Source organism: Spathaspora passalidarum (genome assembly GCF_000223485.1).
Source record: "Spathaspora passalidarum NRRL Y-27907 unplaced genomic scaffold SPAPAscaffold_5, whole genome shotgun sequence".
Lineage (NCBI taxonomy): Eukaryota > Fungi > Ascomycota > Pichiomycetes > Serinales > Debaryomycetaceae > Spathaspora > Spathaspora passalidarum.
The window spans coordinates 1,213,838-1,238,067 of record NW_006767429.1 but is presented as its reverse complement, the minus strand read 5'-3'; the positions used below and the strand labels follow the sequence as shown (position 1 = coordinate 1,238,067).

At 36.9% G+C, this 24,230-nt stretch overlaps 10 protein-coding genes across 10 annotated transcripts; 1 reads left to right on the top strand and 9 right to left on the bottom strand. All coding sequences in view use genetic code 12, as the record gives it.

The window, feature by feature from the left end:
• Nucleotides 1–82: 82 nt before the first annotated feature.
• MNN9 (mannosyltransferase complex subunit) lies at nucleotides 83–1,371 on the bottom strand (the record flags this gene model as incomplete). The annotated part of the gene is made up of 1 exon (XM_007376421.1): nucleotides 83–1,371. One exon carries the CDS (start codon nucleotides 1,250–1,252, stop codon nucleotides 149–151), a length of 1,104 nt encoding a protein of 367 aa, XP_007376483.1.
• A 157-nt stretch (nucleotides 1,372–1,528) lies between these two features.
• On the bottom strand, nucleotides 1,529–2,458 carry SPAPADRAFT_62309 (uncharacterized protein; the record flags this gene model as incomplete). Its single annotated transcript, XM_007376420.1, has 2 exons — nucleotides 1,529–2,076; nucleotides 2,236–2,458. A coding segment is annotated over one exon (229 nt), but the record flags the coding sequence as incomplete, so codon positions are not given.
• Nucleotides 2,459–2,559: 101 nt separating this feature from the next.
• Nucleotides 2,560–4,525, bottom strand: SPAPADRAFT_62308 (elongation factor 1-gamma; the record flags this gene model as incomplete). The annotated part of the gene is made up of 2 exons (XM_007376419.1): nucleotides 2,560–3,843; nucleotides 4,034–4,525. The coding sequence occupies 2 exons, from the start codon at nucleotides 4,230–4,232 to the stop codon at nucleotides 2,810–2,812; spliced, it is 1,233 nt and encodes a 410-aa protein (XP_007376481.1).
• An 892-nt stretch (nucleotides 4,526–5,417) lies between these two features.
• AHR1 (Zn(II)2Cys6 transcription factor AHR1) lies at nucleotides 5,418–7,609 on the bottom strand (the record flags this gene model as incomplete). Its single annotated transcript, XM_007376418.1, has 1 exon — nucleotides 5,418–7,609. The coding sequence occupies one exon, from the start codon at nucleotides 7,607–7,609 to the stop codon at nucleotides 5,600–5,602; it is 2,010 nt and encodes a 669-aa protein (XP_007376480.1).
• A 3,607-nt stretch (nucleotides 7,610–11,216) lies between these two features.
• SPAPADRAFT_62306 (phosphopantothenoylcysteine decarboxylase complex subunit) lies at nucleotides 11,217–14,149 on the top strand (the record flags this gene model as incomplete). The annotated part of the gene is made up of 1 exon (XM_007376417.1): nucleotides 11,217–14,149. The coding sequence occupies one exon, from the start codon at nucleotides 11,307–11,309 to the stop codon at nucleotides 12,825–12,827; it is 1,521 nt and encodes a 506-aa protein (XP_007376479.1).
• On the bottom strand, nucleotides 12,941–15,661 carry ASE1 (Ase1p; the record flags this gene model as incomplete). The annotated part of the gene is made up of 2 exons (XM_007376416.1): nucleotides 12,941–14,611; nucleotides 14,648–15,661. 2 exons carry the CDS (start codon nucleotides 15,659–15,661, stop codon nucleotides 12,941–12,943), a joined length of 2,685 nt encoding a protein of 894 aa, XP_007376478.1.
• Nucleotides 15,662–15,973: 312 nt separating this feature from the next.
• On the bottom strand, nucleotides 15,974–18,250 carry SPAPADRAFT_56494 (uncharacterized protein; the record flags this gene model as incomplete). The annotated part of the gene is made up of 2 exons (XM_007376415.1): nucleotides 15,974–18,095; nucleotides 18,117–18,250. 2 exons carry the CDS (start codon nucleotides 18,248–18,250, stop codon nucleotides 15,974–15,976), a joined length of 2,256 nt encoding a protein of 751 aa, XP_007376477.1.
• A 166-nt stretch (nucleotides 18,251–18,416) lies between these two features.
• On the bottom strand, nucleotides 18,417–19,479 carry SPAPADRAFT_62304 (uncharacterized protein; the record flags this gene model as incomplete). The annotated part of the gene is made up of 1 exon (XM_007376414.1): nucleotides 18,417–19,479. One exon carries the CDS (start codon nucleotides 19,016–19,018, stop codon nucleotides 18,467–18,469), a length of 552 nt encoding a protein of 183 aa, XP_007376476.1.
• A 155-nt stretch (nucleotides 19,480–19,634) lies between these two features.
• Nucleotides 19,635–21,395, bottom strand: SPAPADRAFT_140932 (sphinganine-1-phosphate aldolase; the record flags this gene model as incomplete). Its single annotated transcript, XM_007376413.1, has 1 exon — nucleotides 19,635–21,395. The coding sequence occupies one exon, from the start codon at nucleotides 21,393–21,395 to the stop codon at nucleotides 19,635–19,637; it is 1,761 nt and encodes a 586-aa protein (XP_007376475.1).
• A 166-nt stretch (nucleotides 21,396–21,561) lies between these two features.
• Nucleotides 21,562–23,511, bottom strand: SPAPADRAFT_140325 (uncharacterized protein; the record flags this gene model as incomplete). Its single annotated transcript, XM_007376412.1, has 1 exon — nucleotides 21,562–23,511. The coding sequence occupies one exon, from the start codon at nucleotides 23,509–23,511 to the stop codon at nucleotides 21,562–21,564; it is 1,950 nt and encodes a 649-aa protein (XP_007376474.1).
• Nucleotides 23,512–24,230: the final 719 nt, after the last annotated feature.

Below are 24,230 nucleotides of genomic sequence, written 5' to 3'. Positions count from 1 at the left end.
TTTGTTTGAATTTTTTTTCATACATGCGGCGTAAGATACTTTCCTTATTGGGATGATACTTACACGGTTTTTTTTTTTTTTTACAGATATTGTACTCAAGCTTTATATATTATCTTACAAATGAGAAGTCTTTCACATAAGTCTCTGATTACTCATTGTGATGATACACTAAATAATTAGGCAATCCAAATACTTCATACCCTAATCTCTTGGCCATTTTAGCAAAACCTTCAGTTTCAATCAAATGGTAGAATGGGAATGAAGGGAACATAGCTCCGTCTCTATGCACATCAGCTTTAACCATGACTGCTCCACCCCCTACACCATCAAGTGCCATTTCTGAATTAACATCTCCATTAGCATCGTAAAAGTGAGCCATTAATGGTCTATAAGTAGCCATTTCAGCATATCCTTCCACGATGATTTCGTCATCAGCCAAACCGCTGGCGATTTTCAATCCTTCTTCTGATTCCACCCAGTTGTTGAAATCATATGGTCTAATTGACTTCTGGTTAGTTTCCGGGTCAAAATATCTTTGATAAACATTAGCAGACAATACTGGTTTGTTGTGAGCAGTCAAATCTTGGATCAAAGTAGGTGGTGTCTCAACAATATCTGCGTCTAACCACAATACCCAAGAAGTAGTTGGAGAAATAGTAGTGAAAACCAACGAGTTTCTAGCTAATGCCATCATTGATCTTCTTTCCTTTTGAACTTTAAATGCATGTCTATCTTTTTCAGCTTGACTCTTCAATGAGTTTGAATCTTGTCTTAACAAAGTAATCTTCTTGAAATTCAACTTGTTTTGAGCTTTAGATCTCTTCAATGAATCTTCCAACTCCTTTAATGCTTGGTCTCCTTCTTGAGTTCTTGGGAAGATAAATCCAAGCGAAATTAAGGAATGATCATAGGTCAATTTATTCAAATTTTCCCAATATTCAGGTAAGAACTTCGACATGGGGGACAAAATCAAAACCTCTTCCTTCTTGGTCAAGGCATCCGGTGAAATTGTCAACTTGTTCAAGTCATAATGACTGATATGATTCTTGGGTAAATTCCTGAGTATTACCGAATCTTTATTCTTGCCAAACCAGGCACTGGACTTTTTGTTGTAGCTGTATTTGGCAGTATCTTTCTTTCCTGATGATGAGAAGAAGAAAAGGTAGATCATGATCAAGACCGCAAGTGGACCTACTAACGCCAAGGGCCTTCTTCGCACATAGTTGAAGTATGGATTCTTATAGTAAAGCATGGTATTAAGTAAGTGAACAAACAATCAAACAATCGAACACTGGTGTTTGAACTTGGGTTCTCTAGTTCTTAAATCTATAAATATGCAGTGTAAGCAAAACAACTGAAAGGAGTTGATTTGATATGAAAACGGCAGCACTATTTTTAAAACACGACGTTTTTTGTTTTTTTTTGCTAATTGAAAAGGTCGTGCACAATATCAAATTTGAATACACACTGCAAAAAATGAAAGATCTGGCAGGGGAAGATTAATATCACAAGCAATAAATTTTTACATATATCAGAGATGTAAGAATTATAAGACAAAACCGGGGTGAAAAAACGTATATATGTTGTCAAAACACAAATGCGACTATCATACTATGGTTTATCTCTCCTTTTCCTTCTTTGGTGGAACATATTCCTCAGGTTTTTCTCTAAACTGATAATTTGGAACCAATTCGGCTAAATATTTGGAAGTCATAATGGTCTTCCACCATCTGGTAACGTTGGGGTGTTGTTTTCTCCATTTAGCTCCAAAGCACCAGTCGAATCCTCTTTTGAAGAATGTGGCAGAAAATATATCACCAAAGGTGATTCTTTCACTGACTAAATAAGTGTAGTTAGCCAACCTGGCTTCAAAAACAGCAACAACTCGTTCGAGATAAACACGAGCTTCCTCAACATCCTTCTTCCTATATGGGATCATGCCAGTAACTGACTGATGAATTATCGCGACATTTGGCAAGAATTCAGTGTTGCAAAAAGAAGCCCATTTCAAAATTTGGGAATATTCCTCAGGGTTCATACCCAATAGTATAGACTGTGGGTCAGCTAAGTTAATTACTATAAGTTCTGTTAGTAAAAGACGAATATATTGATCATCATTCGTTTAAAGTGTGTTACTTTATCAGTCATTCTGTAAGTGATACCAGCAACCCAAAGTTCTAATTAATTGTAAAGTAACAACACTTTGTTCACGGGGGAATCAACAGATTTACATACAGTAAATACAAACCGCAATGATCTCATGTAATTTGAAACCTTTGGGTCCGATAAAGGCTGGAATCTTATTTAACGGGAAATATTTATGGTAAGTTTCATCCTTATCAATTATTTTAATATCTAGATTAAAATGTTTGACAATAACCTTTGGAGAAAGACTCCTAATTTCGTAAGTACAATAGAGAGTTCCTTGTGACATAATTCGTTATGTTTAAAAGTATCTGGGTTACACGCGTCTGATTTGTTATAGCAGCAAATCATGGTCTATGGGTTTTAGTCTCCTACTCCCCCCAAAAAAATATTATATGCTACACGTTCCATTGTTAAGCTACAGTATTGTGGACTTGTACTGCAGAACTTAACAAGTATAGAGATATTCCTTAGGGGCAAAAGCTAAATTTTTGTAACATTATGACAATATGTAATTGTAGCATAAACACACCAAATCAGTTAACATAGAATTTTATATTTTTACTGTTAATTTGAAAAAGTCAAAACATACGTTAAAACAATAGTATAAAACTATTTAGAAGTATATAAAAAAACAATCACAATAGAGGTGAATAAGCCCAGCTTACTTGAAGACCTTACCGTCGGCAATTTCTCTCTTTTCACCGTTGATAACAACTGGTTCATCCCAAGCAAACATGTTGTTGATAAAGTTCTTAGATTCTTCATTAGTTGGATCCAACTTAGTGAATTCGTAAGATTCCCAATCAGGAGCAACATCGAAAGCTGGCTTGTAATCTTGACCTCTTACCAAGAATGCACCAGTGATACCATTATTGTTGTTTTCACCATAAACAACCATACAACCAAACATGTACTTGGTGGAAGCAGATAATCTGTTAAAGAAACCACCAACTAAGTTGTTGGACATAAAAGTTAAAGTCAATTCATCATTGTACTTGTAGTCAACTTTCCACAAGGACCATTCTTCTGGGTCAAATTGGTTCTTCCAGAACCATGGAATGGCAGTTTCTCTAGTTTCTTCATTAGAGTAAACTCTCTTCCATTCATCTAAAGCAGCCTTTGGTCTACCTAAAGCTTCCAAAGGATGCTTTGGCTTAGGAGCAGCGGCCGGTTCTTCTTCATCAGCAGCTGGAGCAGCAGGCTTCTTTGGAGCAGCTTCTTTCTTAGCAGCAGGTTCTTGCTTCTTCTTTTCCTTCTTAGGTGGAACATATACTTCAGGCTTGTCAGTGTATTCAAACTTAGGAATAACATCAACCAAGTATTCAGAGGCAACCACAGTATTGAACCATCTAATAATATTTGGGTGTTGCTTTCTCCATTCAGTACCAAAGAACCAGTTGAAACCTCTAATAAAGTAAGTGGCGGCAAAAATATCAGCAAAAGTAATTCTTTCACCAACTAAATAGGTATAGTTGGCTAATCTAGCATCAAAGATAGCAACAACTTTGTCAAGGTAAGCAAGGGCATCATCAACAAGCTTCTTGTTGTATGGAATAATACCATTGATGGACTTGTGAGCCGTGGCAATAGTTGGCAAGAATTCAGTGTTGGAGAAGGAAGCCCACTTTAAGATTTGAGCGTACTCACCAGCGTTCTTACCCAACAACTTAGACTTTGGATCAGCTAAATTGATTACTGAACAAATGTTAGTAAAGTTAGACATAAACACAATTCCAATTGCGATTGAGGATAGATTAAATCTCAGATTAAAAGTTCTCGACATAATTTATTAAGACAGGGATAACTGTATAATAATTGAAAATGTTTCTCATCATTATAGTAAAAAAAAACAACTCAATTCGCAGTAATATCATAATATACATACAGTAAAGAGAAATTGCAATGATTTCGTGCAATTTGAATCCCTTTGGACCAATGAAGGCTGGGATCTTGTTTAAGGGGAAATACTTGTGGTAAGTATCATCCTTGTCGGTGATCTTAACATCTAATTTGAAATGTTGGACAATAGCCTTTGGAGCAAGACTTCTAATTTGTTCAGTAGCATATAAAGTACCTTGAGACATCTTTTACAATTGAGTTGGTTGTCTTTCTTTTATATTGGTGACACAATAATTACAGGGGGAGAAAAATTTTCAGGGTTCTTGGAAAAAACACATTAAATCCGGGTAATTTTAAAAATGAAACTTCTAGGGTTAGCAGTGAGCCACAGTAGGCAACAAAATACCGCCATAAAACGTTATGATTGGTCATAATCTATCGCTAAGACCTTAGAGATCCAGTAATCATGGAGATCTTCACTGTAAGCTCTGCTAATAACTACTAACAGTGGTCACATATCACGAAGAAGACATGCACCAGTTCCTATTACGAGAAGTTCGTAATTTCTAGATGAAATTGTGGTGAAAATATCACATCGGGAAGTCACACCGACAATGGATTTTGCCTCTCGCTACCAAACCTTTTCGGAAAAAATGGAAGTTCTTGTTTCTTCCCCCCCATTGGCCGGAACTATACGTGAAACAGGTAGCAACTTCCATGCAAATGCCATGGATGTGTTTTGTGGATCTGGGAAATGCCTTTTAAGTAGACATGTATCTCAGAGTTCCCATTACTGACATTACACATATTTAACTATAATATCATCAAATTTATTCTCTTCTAATAGTATATGGACAACAATCAACCGCATTTATATTGTTTATTGTGGTAATTTGATCTATTAGATATGTAACACGGTGCCAAATACTATATCTAAAATCCCTATGAGGCTGCATGTCGCAGTTATTTTTTTTTAATTTTTTTAGCTAAGCAACTATCTGCCTCACGGCAATGGTTTTGAGCACCGCGATCTATCATAAAAATCTAAAATTGCCTAAATTGTCCATATATATTCAATTCACAATGAAGAAAATACTCTAAAATTGTAATAAATGTATTCCAAGTAACCAGGGCCTTCCCAAACACTACCATCAAAATTCAGGCTATCTCATCCAATGAATTATATTGACATATGAACAGAAAGCTGGACTCATACTAGTGAAATAACGGTTTTTTGACATCTCATCGAAGCTGCAAGATTTGGGAATGCATTGACAGCTACAGTTGTGATCATACACTTTCCTGAAGGCTTGCTATCATGCGGAGCAAGTAACAAGTACCATCTTGCTTCTGCTACTATACCTACTGTCCTTATTTCTCCCATTTTCATATAAAATCGTAGTAGTTTCTTCATTATTCTTTTACGGTGGACAAGAGCATGAGCAGATATATTTAATGTTGCGGGTAGGATTGATATCTATAAACAAATGCACAGGCTATTCCTACCGCAATATATTAGGTCTAACTCTAAAGGGTAACCTAATTATGAATAAATAATAATCAAATATAATACATAGTTTCAACTAATCCGACCCACTTTTAAGAATCAAATTCAAACATTTGAATTGTCGCCAAGCATAGCCCACCCAAAACAGCATTTCCATTGCAACTTAGTTTGCAGATCTATTAAACTGCTGTCAATTTGGTCAAATATATTCCTGATTTTACAATTGGAGTTCTGAATGGCGGTTTGGTTGTCCTGATTTAGTAACTTGGCTATTACCTCAGTTAGGATAGCACAAACAGTATGTCTGTCACTCAAAAAGGGGAAATCATTTGTCAGGGAGTGTGACCCGCTCAATGGTTTTATGAATGGTGAGGTATCTTGCAAGTTATAGTTCGGAAGAATATTAAATGAATTGATATGTGGTTGGGGTGTTCCGTCCTGGGAGGAAGCCGGATTCTCGTGTTTGGAAAAGAAGTTATAATCTATTTCAATCCCCTGAGCAGCTTCCGGGTTGTTCATTATATATGTCAATTTAATAAGATACCAAAAATATTCCCTGAGCTTAAAAGCATCGCTCTTGTATTCTTTCTTTGAGTCCGAAGCAAATTTCAATTGGAGGAAGTCAAAATCGCTAAACGAGTTGTTTAAGTTGTGCTTATCAAATTGGGTCAAGTTCACAAATGATGACATATCCACAGGGTATGATAATGGATTGTTTTCGGGGTACTGAATTTCTTCGTCAATATCTTCCAAACTGTCTCTTGGGATTTTGAAACTATCTCTATCGTGGTTTAAGATTGAATCAAAGCTTAACCTGTTGTCGAGAGTGTACTTTCTGGTAAGAAGATATTTTAGAATAGACACAGAATGAATGCAACCAATAACCACAACTGTTTTTCCAGACTTCTTTCTAAGCAACTCCCCAGCTTTAGTTACAACTTTGTTGAATAATCTCACTTGATTATTCAAGACAGACCTGTGATATCCCGTAAGTTGTTCCTGTGGCACCCTTAAATATATGCTAAGTAGTATCAAGCATACACTAGCCAATAAGGTTTCGAGTAAGGGCAAATGTGTTTCACATAGTGGGACTATAGATCTGAAATTGTGCCATTTTTCTAGCTGTACCTGGGTCAACTTTTCTAGCAATAGGTCCCTTTGGTTTGAACAATTAATGAGACAATCTAATAAGAATAAGTCCTGGTCCTGCTCAGCTGCTTTCACGCATAAACTGGGAATGATTGATTTCCACAAATCTAAGTCATTGGTTAAATCAAGAAGCCAGTAATACCTTTCAATCTCTAGTAAATGTATATACCCCAGGGAATCCATTTTATTCAGTGACTCCCCGGTGTACAATAAGTTTCCATAGTGAAATCTTGTCGGGTCAAACTGGTTTCTATATTGCTGGTATTGTGATCCTTGTTGAATAGGAAATGGTTGGGATACGAGTTGGTGGTTGAAATACACGCTAGACTGAGGATAACCATATGTGTTTACCGGCTGGGAGTACATTAATGACTGTTGGGTTAGTTGATTAGGTTGAAATTCTTGGTTTGGTAGTTGGAAGCCTGATGATTGGCCACTTTTGAAATAACTTTCTTGTAACAACTGATTACTTATTTGGTAGTTTTCACTGATTGTATTCCTGTTAGCGCCCAGTCTGGCAGATAGAGACAAGTTAGGATAATTCGATGGGCCAGGAATATCCTGTAGCGGTACTGAAGAACTGGACGGATAAAAGCTATACATATCCTGTTGGAACTGAAGGTCTGATTCTCTCAAATCTTCCTCTGTGTGTAAATGTAAATATGGCTTATAGCTCCTCCTTCCTTTATCGTACAATGATGCTATGGTGATGGACTGGTCTAGAATTCTGAATTGAAGATTGGGCGGTTGTCTCGGCCTTGTTCTTCTAGAGCGTTCATTAGGATTGTATAACGTGTATTGAGTAAAGTTCAATCGAATACCTCTATAACATTTCCTCTTGGACTTGATACAATTCCTACAAACTGGTTGTTGTTCGTCACATTTAATATGTCGATCTCGGCAAGTAACGCAACCTGATCTGGTTCGACTACGCTTTATCGACGAACCAACCCTCTTTTTCGCCATGGCTAGTTCAGGTATTCGCTGAATGTATTAATGATTTCAAATATTCTCTTTCTCCACTACGGTTGGCCCTCCTGTTGATGTGGCTGATGTATAACTTGATTTTGAAAGATTGACACACCAAGGATTTTGCGCTTTTTCCGGTGTTGTGATTATGCTAATGATGTGATTCCGAATTAATTTTCCTTTGTTCAAGGTTAATATTTTTCCAGGAATTGCTTTTTAAATCGTTATATGGTTTATTTATAAGTAAAGTAGATCTTATTTTGCAGATTGTTTGTCCATGTTTTTTTTAAATTTTGAGACCATCCAGAAGTTGTTATATATTTTTTTTTTGGATTATTTTTTTTTTTTTTAATTACGGATGCCCCTCGGTTTACAAAACCTTTCCAATAATAAAGTGGTAATTTTGCGCATGAGGAATAAGGTATTTAATTGTCATTAAACTTAAATTTATGGCAAATGCGTTAAAAAAATGAATTTGATGCCTTGTCACAGCAATAAAGTTTGATGAAATGAAATTGTGTTGATGGTTGCGGAGCTATCTTTTTTTTTTTGCAATTATATTTTCGATATTATAAAAATGGATCTTTTTTAGTGTTGGTTAGCAAAGGCTTTACTAAGAGCTCGCTATTTCCTGTAAGTTATTAAATCTTTTGGCGATTATGAACAGAAAATCGTAGTTTCGAGGGGTATGTGTCAGGACGAAAGTTGGTGATCTAATTTTAAATGCAGCAGGGGTTAAATTTAAAGTTATGCACAGTTCGTAAGGCAACGTTTTAGCTATGACACTTTGATGGTTTGGAGAAAATCTACAGGTAGAAAATATGAATTGTGCAACACTAGAATCCGATCCCCGCCTTTAAATCGCAAACGTATGAGAGTTATAAGTACAATATACCTACATATGCACTATGTCTTAGTCATCGAAACCGAATATTTTTTTCGCAACCGTTCGGAGTTGAGAACCTTCATGGTTTTGACCACTGGCGTGTTACATGAACTAATATTTAATGTTGGGAAAGTCTTGGTTAAGGTATCCAAGACGAATTGAAAACACCAGATCTGGAGAACAATCACGTGAGTTGTATGGTCGATAAGAAAATAAATGAAGTTTAAAAAAGGACGCATAAAAAATATCATTAAAAATAATTTGTAAAAAAATAATTAGGGCATTGTTGCAAATATTCTGAAATCAAAATCCTTTATCCTGCATAAATTCGCCCTGGTTTCTCTGCGTCAAATGTGCAAGTTTTACCGAAAATCACGAAATGGGCGTATCCACTATTTCATGAACCAATCAAATTTCTATTAGGTCGTGCCTTTCGAAAGTTTTCTTCCTAAACTGGAAATTACAAACTTGACGCGGAGCTGCGGCACCTGACATTGACAAACGAATAAGGTGTTGGTTACGATATTCATATTTCCAGCACCTTATTCGTTAGACCTCGGTTATGCATTTACTAAGGGTCCTATTGTGTCCGTAATAAATAGAAGGATATATATAAAACCGTACAAGCCGTTGCTAAATTTGTATGTTAAGAAACTATTTATACGAAACGAAGTGCTCAGGCTACATCGTTATTCTACGCGCGCCCAATGACGATTTTCCCAATCCCCCTTTTAAATCGTTCAACGCTTATACTTTACCTTTTTTATGTCAGCTGTCGATTAATTAATATAGAATTTCGAAACAATGCTCTATTCTGAGTAATAAAATCATACAATCTCCAAGAAAAATTTAGTTTTGAAACTGAATCTAGTTTAGTTCGAATTATGTTAAAAAAGCCTAGAAAATATCTGTTTTGAGCACACCACAGTAACAAGTGTCTCTTTCTCTCCGTCCAACAATATGAAATGATCTGCTGGAATTTCATTTGTGGGTTTCTGATTTACTACATTTCACGCCGCCTAAATTTGACCACAATATGACACTTTTTGAAAATTTTTTTGGACAACTTCGTTTCTTCCCGCAAGACTTGAATTATATCTTAAATTCCAACAACAACAACTTACAAAGGTGTGTTTAAATGATCATTCATTCAATGGGTAAAACTCAGTGCTTATACATAATTATAAAGGATAATAATGATGTATTCAACCGACTGCTAGCCTGAACTTCCAGTTCTTACCCCTACATAAGTTACTACTATTACATGCCCCATATAACGAATTGAGAATAGGATGCTGGTTGAAAGAAGACATGAAGCTAAAATTGGATTTATCTAGAGTGAGCATGGCCCTATACTTATTGAGAATCATATGTCTTGCAACAAAGTGTGTGTGAGTTATATATCTGGCATCTTACAATATTGACTTGGTTTGGTGTACATCAGACTAGATAAATACCAACAGAAATTTGCCACAAAGCTTCCAATAGTGGTTAGGAATAAAAGTAGGTACGATCATGGGGGTTTATTTTACTGCATTGATACCGATAGCCTCTGAGCGCTTGGATGATCAGTGACAATATCACCTATTTGCCAGAACCCATTCCAGTCCATAATTTAATGCAATCTAGATCCGTAAAAGTTACAGGTTGCTTGTGGTGTGAAGTAGGAAAACGTTTATTACAAAATTTAAACATCCAGGACCAAGACACTAATGCTTACCCTATTTAAATGTATTTCAGAAGAAAAACCTTGCTGCCAAAAATTAAATTGATCCACAAACATTAGGAGGGTTATAAGAGAGAAAATTGTACCTATATGGATGATACAGCCATAATTTATTCCACTTGGCAGTTGATTGTTAAAAGCGCATTTTGTGAACTAACAATGAAAATTCGTAATTACAACCTGTAATTAAATAATAATTGACTTCATGAGCAGAAAAAAAAACCGAGCAAATTTTCATGCAGATATTTTTTAGGCGTTATAATCCCATAGTAATAGCAAGAGTAATATTTTTCGAGTGTTTGTTTCGCTTAGGCAAAGGCTATGAAATAGAAGTATTAAATTAATTGTGCATTCACTGGCAGTATAATGAATAAGCCTCTATCAAATATTTAGTATTATTGACTCCTTCTACTTCAACGTTAACAATCAGCTGATAATTGGTCGCAAAGTTTTTAATACATGGCCAATGCAAGAAATGGATTCATTAGAGAAGCTAATTTAGAGGTATATGAATTGAGGGTTGAAACTCCGGGCTTAAGGGCATCAAGAATAAATGTTGGAAACGAGTCTATTTGCATTTGGTGTTAGTTACATTATTTGAAATGATTAGATGTAAACATCTCAAAAGTAGCTCTTTTAATCTTTCTTACCATACAGTGGTTCTTTCGAGTTAATTGTAAGCTTTGGAAAAATCACGACTTGGAAAAAGTTTACTTTCAATTGAACTACAAAAATCTATGGATTAGATCAGAATTCAGAAGCATCACTATTAATGTAATGAAAAGTAGAAGCATAGATAATTATTTTTACTTATCTCTAATTCTCTGCTCTACTTTCCAGTACTATAACAAAGCCATTTCATTCCTGACAATTAAGTAGAACGTCTTATGGATTCCTATCCGCAACAAAACAGGTTGTGTCACGTGAACATAAAACTTTTTTTTTTTTTTTGCAGAGGATGTGAGATTTTACACATTTGTCATATATTTGTCATACAAATAGATAACTGAAACATCAATCATTCATCCATCCAGCACCGTTGAGAGCACTCATTGTACTGTATAACCTAAATCCATCACACAATGACTTCCGAAAAGTCCAAGGAGCGATCTACCCCCGAGTTCGTAGACGATGATATACCACCTTCTGTTCTAGCTATATCAAACTTACGTTGCCCTTCGCCTCCACCGATATTGAATAATGGACCGTCAAGAACAACCAATATATCTCCACCATTCCAAACTTTATCAATTTCTTCTCCTTCTAACGATGGAAGTAAGGAAACAGGCGATGAATTGCTGCAACCAGGAAGCGCTAAAGCGGGAGATCCAAAATCCCCGATATCTCCCTTACATATGCTACAACTGACAGAAAGAAATGAATCAATGACTAGTCTAGACTATATGCTCAACCCACCAAAGGAAAGCGCTCACCACAAAGCGCCGTCCGTCCATGCCCACTTTTACATTGATGATACTATGAAAACGGGTAAGCCAGGTAACAGATCAAGAAGTGGCTCAGCTTCTAGCCAACCTCGTTCTTCCCCTGTAGTGCAAAGTAATCTGGGTGAACTACAGAAGCCAATAATTGCAAACCCTCAGAGTGCTGGAAGTTCAGCTATATCATCTAGGGTCCCAAGTAAACTGGGAACTCCGCAACCGCTGTTAGGACCTAACGAACAGAATCCAAATATCGATCCCCGCTTGCTTCAAGATGACGGCAAAATCCACATATTGCTAGGTGTATGTGGTGCTTTATCTACAGGTAAGATAAAAATGATTATATCCAAATTGTATGAAATTTACACACCAGAGAGAATAGTGATACAGTTGATTTTGACCAAATCTAGTGAAAATTTCATCTCGCAAGAATTGATAAATATTTTGGAAAATCTGAAAAAGGTTAGAATTTGGAGAGATGCCGATGAATGGACCTGGAAGAATAGACTGGATCCAGTATTACACATTGAATTACGTCGTTGGGCCGACATCCTTGTTGTATGTCCATTGACAGCGAATACTCTCTCGAAAATTTCTTTAGGGATATGTGATAACTTGCTTACCAACGTGATTAGAGCTTGGAACACCTCTTATCCAATTTTATTGGCACCAGCAATGGTAAGTTATTCTTATAATGCAGTCACTACCAAAAGGCAATTGAAGTTGATTGCTGAAGAGATGCCCTGGATTGAAATATTGAAACCCCTGGAAAAAGTTGTTGGCAGTTATGGTGACATTGGAATGGGTGGTATGATGGATTGGAATGAGGTTGTGAATAGAGTAGTTCAAAGGCTAGGTGGATACCCAAAAGACGACGAGGAAGAAGATGAAGAAGATGAAGCAAATAAAGAGTCTCATGGGGACGCCGTTGACGATGATGAAGACGAGGATGATGAAGATGATGAAGATGAAGATGAAGAAGAAGATGATGATGATGATGAGGATGAGGTGGATAATGATGACAATGAAGAGGACGACAGCAACCAGGCTACCGAACATCAGTCAAAACAGGTTCAACGTGGTAGTGCTCGTGAAGTTGGCATGCATACTCCTAATAAAGAAACTAGTATAGAAACCAAGGACGCAGTAGAACAACCCCAATAGAATCTTATCAAGTTGAAAACTACAGCTAGCTACAGTTTGCGGTGTTAAGGTGATCATTCAATTCTTCATATACTACATAATTATTTACAACATTCTCTAGAAAACCTGCTAGTTTAATTACCATGATATTGACGTATTCTCTCTTCTCTCCAATTTTGGTACTCGTCACCATTCATTGCAGAAGTATCACAAGTATTTGTGCTTAACCTTCGATCAATATCCTTTGGCCTTTCAAAAAAATTTGATTTAATATTTATCGGAGAAAGATGAAATGGTGAGGAGTTTTCTTTATCCTGCTCCTTTTCCAAACAAGGAGAGTCCAATTTTTGATTAGGAGAGTGGTTTAATCTCAACGGTGAGTTTTGTTCACTTAACATATCTAAGGGTCTTAACGGGCGATTAAGCGGCTGCAATTCGGTATGAGGATATAAAGCCAGAATATTTCCTAATATACGCGTAGGGCTACCCGAATTTGACAGCGCTGACAGGAACAGCGATGTTATTGCATTCGAAATCTTTATGGTTGTTGGATTGTTGTAGGTGCGAGCTAGCTTGACTTGAGGCTTAGCAATTCGAGTCACCTTAGTTGGGGATTCTCTTGCGTGTTTGAGCCTAGATTCAGGTCGAGAAGTTGGTTGGACTTTCCGTTGTGGTGAGATTCTCTGGACTGGCTTTTTAGTTGGAGAAACTCTCAGACTGTTTGACACATTTCTGTTTCTTCTAGGACCATTCAGTTGTTGTTCTGTTTGTATAGACAATAATTTTTCATAGAGATCTTCCCCATTAATTGCAAGAGGATGGCTCCCGTTATTGTCCGAGTTATTATATTCATACACCAGACTAACGAGACTGTCAATCACCCGAGGCATGTTTTTATTGATCTTCTTCCTGAGCTTTTCTTCATTGAGAAGTATTTTGCAAGAGTTCTTACTCATGAGTCGTGATGAATCTTTTGAGGCTTCCTTCAAGAAATCTTGATCTTTAAGTAATTCTAGAAGCTCTTCATATAGTTGAAAAATAGGTTCTTTGGCAGCATATTCTTCATTCAATTTAATAATTTCTTCTTCGTGCTTAGCCAAAACAGTTTCTTTCTCAACATCACTATTATCAGGATCATAATTAAAGAATTCAAATTCGCTTCTCAATACCCTTGAATAATACATTTTATCCCAAAGTTTTTCTATTTCGTTTCTAGCATCAGCAATGAACTTTTCAATGCATTCTGATCTTCTGATGTACAACTTGTTTAACTCCATTTTAAAACTAAGTAGAGAAAGTTCAGTCAATGAGCTATTTCTTTCCATGAACGAATTGACATATTCTTCAGTTTCACCAAGTTTATTCCATAGTTGCATACATGTCTTAGAATATTCATCCCATTGGGATTTTCTAGTATTGACAGTTGAAGCAAGGAGATCTTGGATACCGGACAAAAACTCAATGTGAGAATTGTGTAGTCCAAACTCTAACGGCTCTTTCTGTATAGTCTTTAAGGTTTCAATATCTAAAAGCATATCATCGTTAATATTCTCATTGTGTTTTTGCATTTCTTTGAACTTATCATCAGTTATTTGTAAAAGTTCCAAGGACTCAAGTATTTGATTTAGGATCCTGGCAACAGATTCTTTTCTTTTATCAATTTCAATTTTGCAATGATCAATTTCTACTTGAACCGAAGAAAAAAAGTCCAGGGTAAATTTAGTGAACCTTAATCCTCTTATTATTCGGATAATTTGGTAGTTAATATTCCTGAGATGATCCAATACAGATTCGGATGTTTGTTCCTCTGTAAAATCTTCGGGTTTGTTACGGTCATAAACAGAGTTCTTCCTAGGACTACCTAGTATAAAGGTATTATAATTCTCGTTTTCGGTAAAATTTTTCTCTTTCTGGAGGTTAAGGTGTCTAATGCTAGACTCAAATTCGTCTAGTATTTGCTTATGATATTCGGCATCTGTACTGGAAGGTAATATATGAACTATATTTGAACTAGAAGTTCTGAAAGGTCCAATTAAATCAATCAATTCGGTGTATTCCAAATTCAAGTTATTTAATCTGCGGAATGATATCATGAACAGCTTCAATACTTTGAGAAATATACCATTAAGCTGACTTTTTTGTTGTAATAGCGTTAATCTTGGGATATTATTCAACATGTTATCGTATTGTTGTTCGATAGACATTGACAGGTTGAGCAAACTAGAATCAGCAATGTTAAATGGAGAACTCGTATGGAAATTGGTATTGCCCCGTATGTCCGAAAATTTGGTCAATACTTGTTCTTTATAACCATCTTCATATTGGTCTTGGTTTTTAAAGGCTAGTCCTCGTTCAATTAGACTGAGAGACTTGTCTCCTTTATTATCATTAACCATGGAAAGAATAAGTTGAATCTGTTGCCTTAACCATTCACATTCGTCTTCGATATTGGCTCTCTCTTGGTGTATTTTAGCTTTTGAGGTAGCAATGGTGTCTCGAATAGATGTAAAGATTTCCTCTTGTCTATGTGATATTTCAGGTTCTGTAAAACCAACAAGTTCACACTCGTCAGTAACCTCCGAGAGGGCTTGAATTACATCAGATCCTATTTGTTGCATACGTTTGGCCAGCATCTCGGCGAAGGGGTTCATCTTGACTTTAGATTGTGGTGGGCGTTGGGTAACCAGTGATACCAGATCAGTACCTGTCGGTTTTCCTAGTATGCTTTCAATCTGGGATGGTGTAGAAGTATCTGATATCTCTTCATGTGATGAATTGAACTGCTCTAGTATTGTATGCTTCACTGGTGAGGGGTCATCCAAGGTCGGTTTTGAATGATTGTTTGTCAAGCTCATTTCCGTGCTTATTTGTGGGTGTTGGTTTCTAATTGCTTATGTTGGTATGTGGTGTGTTTGTGTATATGTTGAATCGACTATTATGATTCAGTATGCGCTAACTCAATTGATTGCTATCTTCTATTTGGTACCTGCTTTTAATCTCGTCTCTGTTTTCATGAAGATTGTGATGATTTGCGTTTTCTTGTTGTCTAATTTCCTAATTGGGATGAATTAAAAACAATGTTCTTTGCAACGAATGTCGCAAATAATAATAAAAAAAAATATGTTGCGAGTATCTTACAACCTATCTATTATTAAGTACATTAATTGCTATTTACATGTCCTCTTATTTAGTTTCTTAATCTCATGCAATGTGGCCGCCAATTCACTTCCAAAATTAACCGCGTTAGGTTCAGATTGACCAGATTTAAGGTCTCCCTGGGGAAAATCTTTGCCAAGGAAACTCAAACTACCACTATGTATAGTAGCCATCGCTTGTCTATCACGACGATGTTTCTTGGTTATCCCCCATTTGTAAGCATGACCAGTAACAGGCCAATCCATTTTCCGGGCTATATCGAAAAGCGAGCGGTATAACGGACCCACATATTGTGCACCTTGACGTACCAACTCGTCATACCAATGTTTAGCAAGGTCATACTCGGATTTCTCGTGGTGATATTTGACAAAGGAGTATATTTGAGGAAATGTAAGGTTACTTTGCTTTTTGCGGTATAATTTCATGACTCTAGTTGCAAATTCGTAGTCTTTGTGCACTAGCAACGCAGCTTGAATCAATAGGTCGATGTTCACCGGATTGATTTCGCCGTAGGGTAGTGGAACACGTTCATAATATGTAAAAATTCTCTTTGCAACTGCAAAGTTTTCATATTCAGTTGAAACTTGTAGCTCAGTAGAACTTGTATCTTTCAAGAGATGCTTCAAGAATACTCGAATGACGTCATCGTTGGCATCTAGGGTGGTTTCAGGGGTTTGAATAACCCTCATATACTCCTCGAAAAGTTTATTAATCAACCGAGGTAATGTTGTTCCGAGCGGGATAGATGAAAGTAAAACATTGTATATGGATGCAAGAACCTCGGTGGTGAACTTATTCCCAGTCAAGCTCTTATCCACCAGAGCAAGCTTCACTTCTTCGAAAGAGTGTAAAGGCTCGAGTGAACCATTTGAATACACTATTGGCAAGATTTTTAAATCATTAAAAAGTGCCAAAACTCGGTGTGCTTCATCTCCATATAATGCTCCCGCGTATCCAATAATGACCTTTGGAGAAGAAGGAAACTTAGCTCTCATTAATAACATGATTTCCTTTGCCCATTTCTTTTTAAAACTATTAGAGATACCATTTAAATCGATGTTATTCATAACTACAATAGCTTCATTGTAATATCCCTGTAATCGCATATTTCGCATTAAAAGCAAATATGTGTCGTAATCAACGGTTAATCCTTCCTCAGTCAAGTATTTCAAGACTTGTGCCGAATGAGACACTCCTTTAAACTTTGTTACAAAGTTTAAGATAACTAAAAGTAGTGATTGTGTATCTTCATGAAGGGATGTATCACCTTTTAGAAATGCTCCTCTTGAATATTTTCTTTCATATTTTTCAAGCAAAAACTTCAAATAAAGTATAGCATTAGCAGGATCTTCAGAATCAATAAACATGTTACAATAAGTAGACAAATCTTTCACGGTGTAAAACTCGATTATTCGTTCATTATGTTCTCCAAAATCGGTCTTATGCAAATCATGCCATTTGGGGAAAAGTAAACCAGTTCGGGAAATTAACTTCTCGATTGAAGTACCATGATACAAGATCTTCTTGAACCGTTCCATCTTGTTGGTTGCAATGGTCTGAAGGTTGACACAGACCATCCTCAGAAAGAGTGCTGCTCGTTTTTCACGTGGAACTATTTCTAGTATCTGATGATACTGTTGGCCAGATAATAATAGTGGCATGCTATTTATCACATTAGTTCTGCTTAGCTTTTCTAGGAAGTTTAAAAGAATATGGCCCTTGTGGGCCTTATCACCTTTCGTCAATTCAAGTATTGACATAAATACCTGGAAAAACTTTACGCGGAATGCGGTGGATGTGGGATCTATTATGAACTGTATAATACATGATTTAACTTCGTCATCTTGGAACGATTTGGCTAATGCACTTGTTATGGTTTCTTTAAGGGTAGTATCGTTAATTTCACGAATGAGCCAGGATACTAACCTAGGATCTTCGGTAATTTTCTCTTGCACTATTTCTATAATATTAAGGCAAAACCCTGACATCTCTTCCAAGGTCCCATACGATAAGCCATTCAAATGACGATATTCCTTTTGTGTTAAATTGACTATTTCGTCTTTTGAAAAATCAATGAGAGGGTTATGTGGGTGATCATTTGGTAGACCGAGCAATTCTGTTTCCCAAGGTTGACTGAATGGCTTGTTTCTTAACGATGGCTTGAATGCAGTAGGAATGATAGGTCGAGCTTGGGTAGGTCGAGCTGCTGTTGCTAATTCTCTATAGCTTACACTTAGTCGCTTTATAGTTACATTTGACCGTAGCCTCCTTATGATCGATTTATTCATGGCTTATGTCGTATTCTTGCAGTCTAGTAAAAAAAAATTTTGTTAGTCTTAAATGTTGGAGATCAATTTTTTTCGGCAATGCGATCTGCGATTTGGTTGCCAAAACTTCGACCTTAGATATCAATCAAGATCAACAACATCCACAAGATATATCGCGTTTCCTTTACAATACATCATAAGTACATTATTAATACTATAAAAGACTCTATAAATCTATTAAACTTGATGAACATCTATCTGACTCCAATTCTCCAACACCATCACCGAAGTGTTCTTGCCTGCACCTCTATATATATACTTCTGATAAAAATATGCAACGTCAAATATAATAGTCCCAGAACTACCAATGATATAAGGCAATTCTCTCCATATAAAATCTGATCTGGAATCACCAAACAAAAACTCACAGCTTGACAAAATAGAAAGTGTGTATGTCAAATTACCAAGCAATGCTGCCCCAAACAATATTGGAGATATTCCTTCAACCGACTTTCTCTTGTAGTTCTTGTATAATTGGGGACATCTCGAACTACAATATATGACAGTACAGCTCCAAGCAAGTATTATCCCGATTGTTTCCACGGTGGAACTCGAACCAGAAGATTCTTGTATGAACGCTTGTATGGGACTTGCTCTTGCTCCACTAGCATTTAGTAAAACCCCGGCAATGGCTGTTCGGACTAAATGGGAAGACTCGCTGTCAGAAGTAGAATCATAACTGCTAGCTCCTGGTGATAGTATGGACTCTTCTGAGGTAGTAGCAGACATCTTGGCATGTCTAATATGCAATCCTGTCTTCGAGTGCACATTAACGTCTTCAGTATTTGATTCATTGTTTGGTTTCACCTCTGGTGCAGGTGCTAATTCCGTGTAAGCTGTTTGTTTTCTTGGGTATACACTGTTGTAATAGTAGTATTGAAAACACAATGTAATATCATTACAAAGGAAAAAAATACTCAAATATACTTGAAATCCCAACACTTTATTCAATAAACAACTGGTGAAACTCAAGAAATCCCCCATAAACCATAAAAGTAGGAATGACGGTGATATGCCTTCTGCAGATTTACTCTTATAATTCTGAATGATTTGCGGAAGTTGGGCAAACATCCAGCTGAGACATGATACAAAACTGAATGTATGCGATATGAATGATATATCTGAACAAACTACCATGGTGAACTAGTTGATAGTGTAGTTGTTAATTACTGATAAGAGATACGTTGTGTATTCCAAAAAGAGGAAAAGAAATCGGGCAAGAAAAAGAAAGAAAAAAAAAAAACTCTGATGCTAACCGCGCTTGAGGAATTACCGGATTAGTCACCTTCGATTTTTTTTGGATGTAAAATTGTAAAAGAAAAGTTTTTCACTTTGCAACACAAAACTATACTTTATACAAGGTGTCTAAAAATCCAACAATTAACCTGTCAGCTACTCCCGATGTCTGTACACTTCCAGCAACACCATACATGGCAGCTGTGTCACTAGTGACTGTGTTATTAGATACTCGTTTCTGAACTGCCTCTTTGGTCAGAGAAATCAAATCCTCAATCAACTCTGGAACAACAGGAATGGTCAATCTAGTCAATGCAAAGTGCAACCCTGCTGGATTTTGAAGAGCAGCAAAATGCCAACCTTTACTGTTTAGTAAATCTCCAAGTTCATAGATATTGATATTGGTTGCCTCGGATTCTTTCACTTTGAATGCAATGACAGAAGCAATAGGATCACCAATAATCTCCAAATATTTACTTAAAGTTTCTTCCGTCTTCAATGTAGACTTGAGTTGCATAGTAGCATCCACTATTCTCCTACAAGACTCTTCATATCCATCTTTACCAAATTTAACAAGGGTAGCCCAACACCCCACCATTAATGCCCCAGGACGTGACCCAGCTAATGTTGGCGATCCATACATACCACCTGTCCAACTGCTCAGAATATAATATTGGCATTCACGTAACTTACTATTTCGGTACATGATAATACTGGATCCCTTAGGTGCAAATCCGTATTTGTGAGTATCACATGAAATAGAAGTAACTCCCGGCAATCTAAAGTCAAATTTTGGAATAGGTCTATCTCCATGAACTTTGGATCTTTCCAAGAATGAAACAATAAAAGATCCCAAACATGCATCCACATGAAGGGGGATGTTGTATTTTAAGGCTAGTTTTGAAAGTTCTTCTATATTGTCGATTATTCCATGAGGATAATTTGGTGCAGATCCAACCAACAATACTGTATTCTTATTAATAAGTCTCTTCACTTTGGAAATGTCAACTTGATAAGTCTCCGGGTCAAGATCAACTTTATGAAGAGTCATTCCAAAATAAGAACATGCCTTGTCAATACCGGCATGAACAGTAACAGGAGCAATTACTTCTGGTTTGATAATTCCTTTATTTTTCTTTCCATATTCTCTAGCTGCCAATCCAGTTAACAATAAAGACTCGGTACCACCGGATGTAGTTGACCCACATCCTGTTTCTGGAGCATTAAAAATATCCAATACCATAGAAACAATTTCAGCTTCCATCTTACGAACACCGGGAAACACATCAGGATGAAGCTGATTAGCAACTGCATACTTGTGATATGCTTCAGATTGCAAGTCTAAAAGTTCCTCACCCCCGTGGTACACGGCCCCACTGACTCTACCATTATTCCAATCGCTATGTTTTAAATGCTGAAGTTTATCCAACTCTTCCACAATTGATTCCTTACTTATGCCTTCTTCAGGCAACTTGGGGAATTGAAGTAATTTGTCATCGTTTTGCATCAAGGAAGTTTCGATTTTTTCAATAGTTGCTTCCAACTCCTTATCGACCTTTCTTTTAATTGGGGGTAATGTCATCACGAAGGAAAATATCGAGGCATTTATGGCTCTCCATAACCTTTTTATACTTCCAATTAAGCCATATCCCCATATTATGGTGAAAATGTCGGTGATTTTATTATACAAGAAGTACGCTATCCATATGTCTCTGACTAGTCTGAGGGAGCCCCACAATTTTGAGTCACCGAAGTAAGTTTGCAAAACCGCAAGTTTCGTTGTTGATATCAACGAGTATATGAGTGTAGTTACCTCGTCAAAACTCTGTGGAGCCTCAATCGAACTGAATTTTAACTTAAGCTGATTCATGTTTGCTGTTTGACAACAGGAGATGTAAGTTGTGTCAGGTTCAGAAAAACTCGCACTTTAAAATAAGGAGCAGAATTTCGCGGCTCGGCCTTTGGCCCAGGTTATAGCCGACATTAGTAAAGTTTGACATATAATACATTTTCATTAGGTAATATATAGTTACAAATTAAAGTGGTGTAGAAGATCTACTAACTCGATTGCTTGGTCGGCTGCTGGAACCAGAATTGGATGTCTCCATAACTACTTGTCGTTCCTTGTACAATTTATCAATCTTCTCATTGAAAAGTCCCGACATGAATTGGTTCTCCTTTTGTATTCTATTCAATTGAGATTCGTAGTTTAGTAAAGCATCTTTCTTCATTAATGCAGGTAAGGAAGTTAATCCTTGGCCGTTTACTTTCTTGTTTAGTTCACTATCTTTTTCCTTAAGTTGGGCAAGCATACTTGAAAGTTGGACGGCAGTAGCAGAACTCATTTGATAAGACAGCCTGAGTGTTTCGCATTCTTGATTCAATTTATCAAATTCTTCAGTCATCTTCGCCAATTCCTGATGAAGCTCTTCGAGTGAGGCTTTCTGCTTTTGCAAATCTTCTTCGGTGTGGACATGATCAGTGTGCTCTTTTAACTTGTCTAACCTCCTTTGTTTTTCGGTTTGTATTTCTTCAACTTTTACTAAATCCAGTTCAATTCGACACAAGGTTTTTTCTTGAACAGTGGCTTCGTCACTCAACTTTCGTAATTTTCGATACCCACTCGATATAAGATCTTCATCGTCATCGTAATGTGACTGACGTGAACTTTCATACTTCCGCTTCTCGGGAATAACATTATTGTTCAATTCTGCTATTGTTTCTTCAATCTGGAAAAGCTTCCCATGTAATGCCTCGGCAATTTGTGATCGATAACTCTTGTAGTCAAAATCACCAAGCAGGTCAAATCCGCCGTTTATACTCTCGGTAAAGCAAATATTCAACTTTTTAATTAACTTATCATCGGTGAACGTAAGTGCTACTTTTTCCGTGTACTTCTTTATTGGATTTTCTACTGTTGATTTCTCCAACCACAGTTTAAATTTCTCCATTTTACTGCCATAATTATCAACAAAGAAATTGGCCCCATCAATTTCACGAACATGAAACTTGTTTACAACCAACGCTTTTATCACTTTAAGCTTGTGCTTATACATTGGGTCGGAAGTATCGTTTGAAAAATTTAACGATGATGTAGGTTTAGGAAATTGTTGAGCAATATGCTCAATAGAATAAATTGGCACGGGAATGAATATAGGACATTCCTGCGGATTAGGTCTCAAAATTTGAATGCTGGGAATGTCGACATCAAGTTCAGCATCAAACGAAAAAATCATGTTGTAATCGACGCTTTTAGTGCTGCTTGCCGACAAGTAGTTATTATACAATTGCTGTGATGTGATCAAGTTCAAGCATAACTTAGACTCGGGGTTTATGGCGGCTTTTAAATTGGGGATTGGACGCTTGTCGTCATATAATTTAGCACTACTGTAGTTTTCATAGTATAATCTTTTCCCAAGAATTAATCCTTCGATAAGTTCCAATTCCTTAACACTGCCGGCCACTACTAGCATGTAAAATCCTTCTGGGTAACGTTTCGTGTCTATTAAGGAATCCACTATTCTATTGAAAAGTTGAGATTTCCCAGATAAGTTGGTTTGGCGCTCATTTGTTTCCACTAGTAATATCTTTTTAGGAATGAAGTGATCGACTAATAACGACGGATTGCAGTTGACTTTCATCAACTGCTCATAAAGCAAGGAAATCTTTTCGTATGTGTTCAAGCCGTTCTCTTTGGTGGTGGGTGCAGACTCCAATAAACTGTCTATACTGGTACGTAAACGCTTCGACTTTACTTCATTTAACAACTCTGAGCTGAACAAATGTAATAGAAGATCCACGACTGATTGCTGGAATCTGGTTAAAAGTGTAGGTAAATAGCATACGGCATTGTCTGGCAAAACCTCATCACTGACAGCAAATGGGTCACGCGGCTTCAGATCCTCGTATGCAGTGTCAACACCATTCATCTGAGGGGAGTATAATGAAGACGGAGGATCCGCCGAGAGCATATCCATAAGATTCATCGTATAGTTTGATTGAATAAAGGCTGGTGGAAAGTAGAGCTGGGTCTGGGTAAGATTTTACATTCACGAAAGATAGGGTTATTTTTCGCTGGCCGCGCGCGCAGATTTACTTGCAATTTTGGGAGGGACTAAATCTCACTACTATGTACTATCGCCTATTTTTTTTCTTTATGGTAACATTCACCCCGATCCCACCCAAACTGTCCCACACAATGGGCTCAACTTTCTTGGGTAGCTTTCTTCCGTACAAACACTGATCTACAAGCCACATACCCACTAGGAACTCGTTCTTGTTAAGAGTTCCGTCTTTTCTGAAATCAACTAAGTTCCATATTTGTTCGAGCGTTTCATCGGGTAATCTACTTCTGCGCCAGATCCTCAGAACAATCACACCATGGATTAATTGGTTTATATCGGCGTTTTCAAGGTTATGAACATTATCTTTATCATTAATACTTTGTGCCTGGTTGTTGGAAGACAATTTTGCAGCCTTTGTGGAAATCTCTTCGTCTTCTTGCGCAACCTCAGGGACCAGAGAATAATCAACCCCCACCAACCTCGTGACAATTTGACTCATGTAGTTTCCTTTATTACTTGCCCAAACACCCTCATATCTCTTTCGCTCTTGTTCACTAAGATAATTCAAATCACTGTGATTCTTCCAAGGTTTATTCTCATTGAACTGGGTTTTCTTATCTTTTCGCCTCTTTTCTCTCATG